This window comes from Cyprinodon variegatus, unplaced genomic scaffold (genome assembly GCF_000732505.1).
Source record: "Cyprinodon variegatus isolate N-32 unplaced genomic scaffold, C_variegatus-1.0 Scaffold1448, whole genome shotgun sequence".
NCBI classification, from domain to species: domain Eukaryota; kingdom Metazoa; phylum Chordata; class Actinopteri; order Cyprinodontiformes; family Cyprinodontidae; genus Cyprinodon; species Cyprinodon variegatus.
In genome coordinates this window covers 131,705-133,735 of record NW_015151901.1, presented here as the reverse complement: position 1 = coordinate 133,735, position 2,031 = coordinate 131,705, and the positions used below count along the sequence as shown (strand labels likewise).

Here is a 2,031-nt window from a genome sequence, read left to right as displayed (position 1 = left end):
AAGACTTACAAAAGACTAATTTAAGACATTTTAAGACCAATTAAGGCCTTAGCTTTATTTTTTTGAATTCAATGCCTTTTAAGACTTTTTAAGGACCCGCTGGAACCCTGAGTGGGTAAAAAGTAGTTTGAATCTATTTTGAGGTGAGAAAGTCCATCTTCTGTGCAATCAGTTCATCCAGATCACCATCCTGCCTTCAATTATTATTTCTGTCGGAGCCGCTCAGACCCCTGTACACCGGCGGAGCTCTGTCATTAAAGGAATCCCGTTCAACAGCAGCCTCTGGATGGAAGGCGTATTTTTCATGTACGTAATCCAAACCGCAGGTACAAGGATAATAAAAGCGAACATGTTTTGCCAGCAGATTTTGGCATTTCTCCTACTGCACCTTTAAAGAAATGTCTACTTATCTTTAGATCCAGTTTGCATTTAGGGAATGTTCAGGCAACATAATCTAAATACTAAAGATGGATCCTGTGTTAATTGGAAGCTGAGGTTAGTCTTTAGTTTCATCTTACCTTTCGGTAACTGATCGAACTGATCACAGGCAGACCAAACTCCTCCAGTGGATGTCAGCTGTTCCCGGCTCAGGCTGCAGAGAGAAGTTTTATTGACATTGAATAATTGTACATATATATATATATATATATACTGCATCCCAGACAATCTGGGATTGTGTCAACATGATGCATCTGCTAAAAAAAATGTCTCATCTTTTGCGGTTTATCATTGAAATAATTAAGAATTTTGGAGCAGCCTAAAAGCTGTTCCGTTTTTATTTTAAATTTCTTGTTGTGTCATCCTTTTCCACTCATTTATCACTCAACTTATCTGAATTAAAGTTAGTTTCAAATTGCTTCTTAGTTTATTTACCGTTTTTACAGTACTTATTATTTTAATATCATGATTTAAAATTAGTGTTGCATCGATACAGATACCAGCATCGACGGGGCCCGATCCAGCACTAAAACGATCATATCGGTATCAGCGAGTACCAACAAACACTGATACCATTTAAAGAGCCAAAAATTTCTTCAACTATTGTCACCCATTCCAGGTAGGCAATAAAAAGCTCTACTGGATTCTCTTTGTATTAATTTTTTTTTCCTGCTTCACAAAGGTAGGCAGCAGCTTGACAAAGCCATGATGGAAATTATTTTACATCCAAGTAGTATGCAGTTGTTCAAATATACACACATCAATTTCAAACAGATGGTATCGGCCAATACTGCACAGCCAGGTATCGGGGCCAAAAGAATAAACCAGGCTTCAGGCGCCAATACGAATCATAGTTCCTCCGACCTGCTGGACGAGTTCATTCAGAGAAATCTGCTTCATGAATCCAGCAGAAAGAAAATGATGCAAACAGCCTTCCTCACTAAACAGCTGCCAAGAGCAGAGCAGACGGAGCTCCTTTAACCCCCCATTGTCTGTGAGAGCGAGGTGAGCACCTTGGCAGTGGTGAGCTGAGTAGGACCTCCAGAAGCTGCGTGACGCCCTCCAGCACCTCCACAGTGGCGTCTCTGACCTGTCGCCGCAGCGTCACACCTGAGAGACAGAGAGAAGTCCACCTCCATCGCTCAGATTGACTTTACTGCGCTAGAATGAGTCAGATTATCTTGGGTTTAGGAGTCACCTTGGCTCTTGGGTAGCCAGTAGAATATGGTGGACAGCGTCAGGGTGCTCTTCAACAGAGACTCTAAAAGCTTTTCTCCATCCTGCAACACATAAAAAACTTCAATCCAGTTCAGGACAGAAACAAACATGAGGTTTTCACAGAACATTTAGATGCTAAACGCGCTGCTGAAGCTGTTGCCACATGCGGCTGCTTACCGCCCCCCCTTAGGGCTCCATGGAGCTTTTTCAAAAATTATGAAATCATTTTTTTTGTTTGCTTAATTTAAACATGGTGTTCAGGAGTTCAGACCAACATTCATTGTGTTTTCTAATGCTGGAAACATTCTAAATAATAAATGTAAACGTTTCTTGCAACGAAAATTTGCGTTGTAGCCATAGAGATCCGTGGTTGTA

The 2,031-nt window shown here is 41.0% G+C and overlaps 1 protein-coding gene across 1 annotated transcript in view; it reads right to left on the bottom strand.

Moving 5' to 3' along the window:
* Window positions 1-1,833, bottom strand: part of ccndbp1 (cyclin D-type binding-protein 1) — a 7,502-nt gene extending 5,669 nt beyond the window's left edge. The window contains exons 1-3 of the mRNA XM_015403151.1: window positions 1,637-1,833; window positions 1,452-1,548; window positions 519-592 (exon numbers count right to left, since the gene is read on the bottom strand). Of these exons, the coding sequence (XP_015258637.1) occupies window positions 519-592; window positions 1,452-1,548; window positions 1,637-1,784 (319 nt within the window). The 5' untranslated portion in view covers window positions 1,785-1,833. The remainder of the gene's footprint in view (window positions 1-518; window positions 593-1,451; window positions 1,549-1,636) is intronic.
* Between the last annotated feature and the right edge of the window lie 198 nt (window positions 1,834-2,031).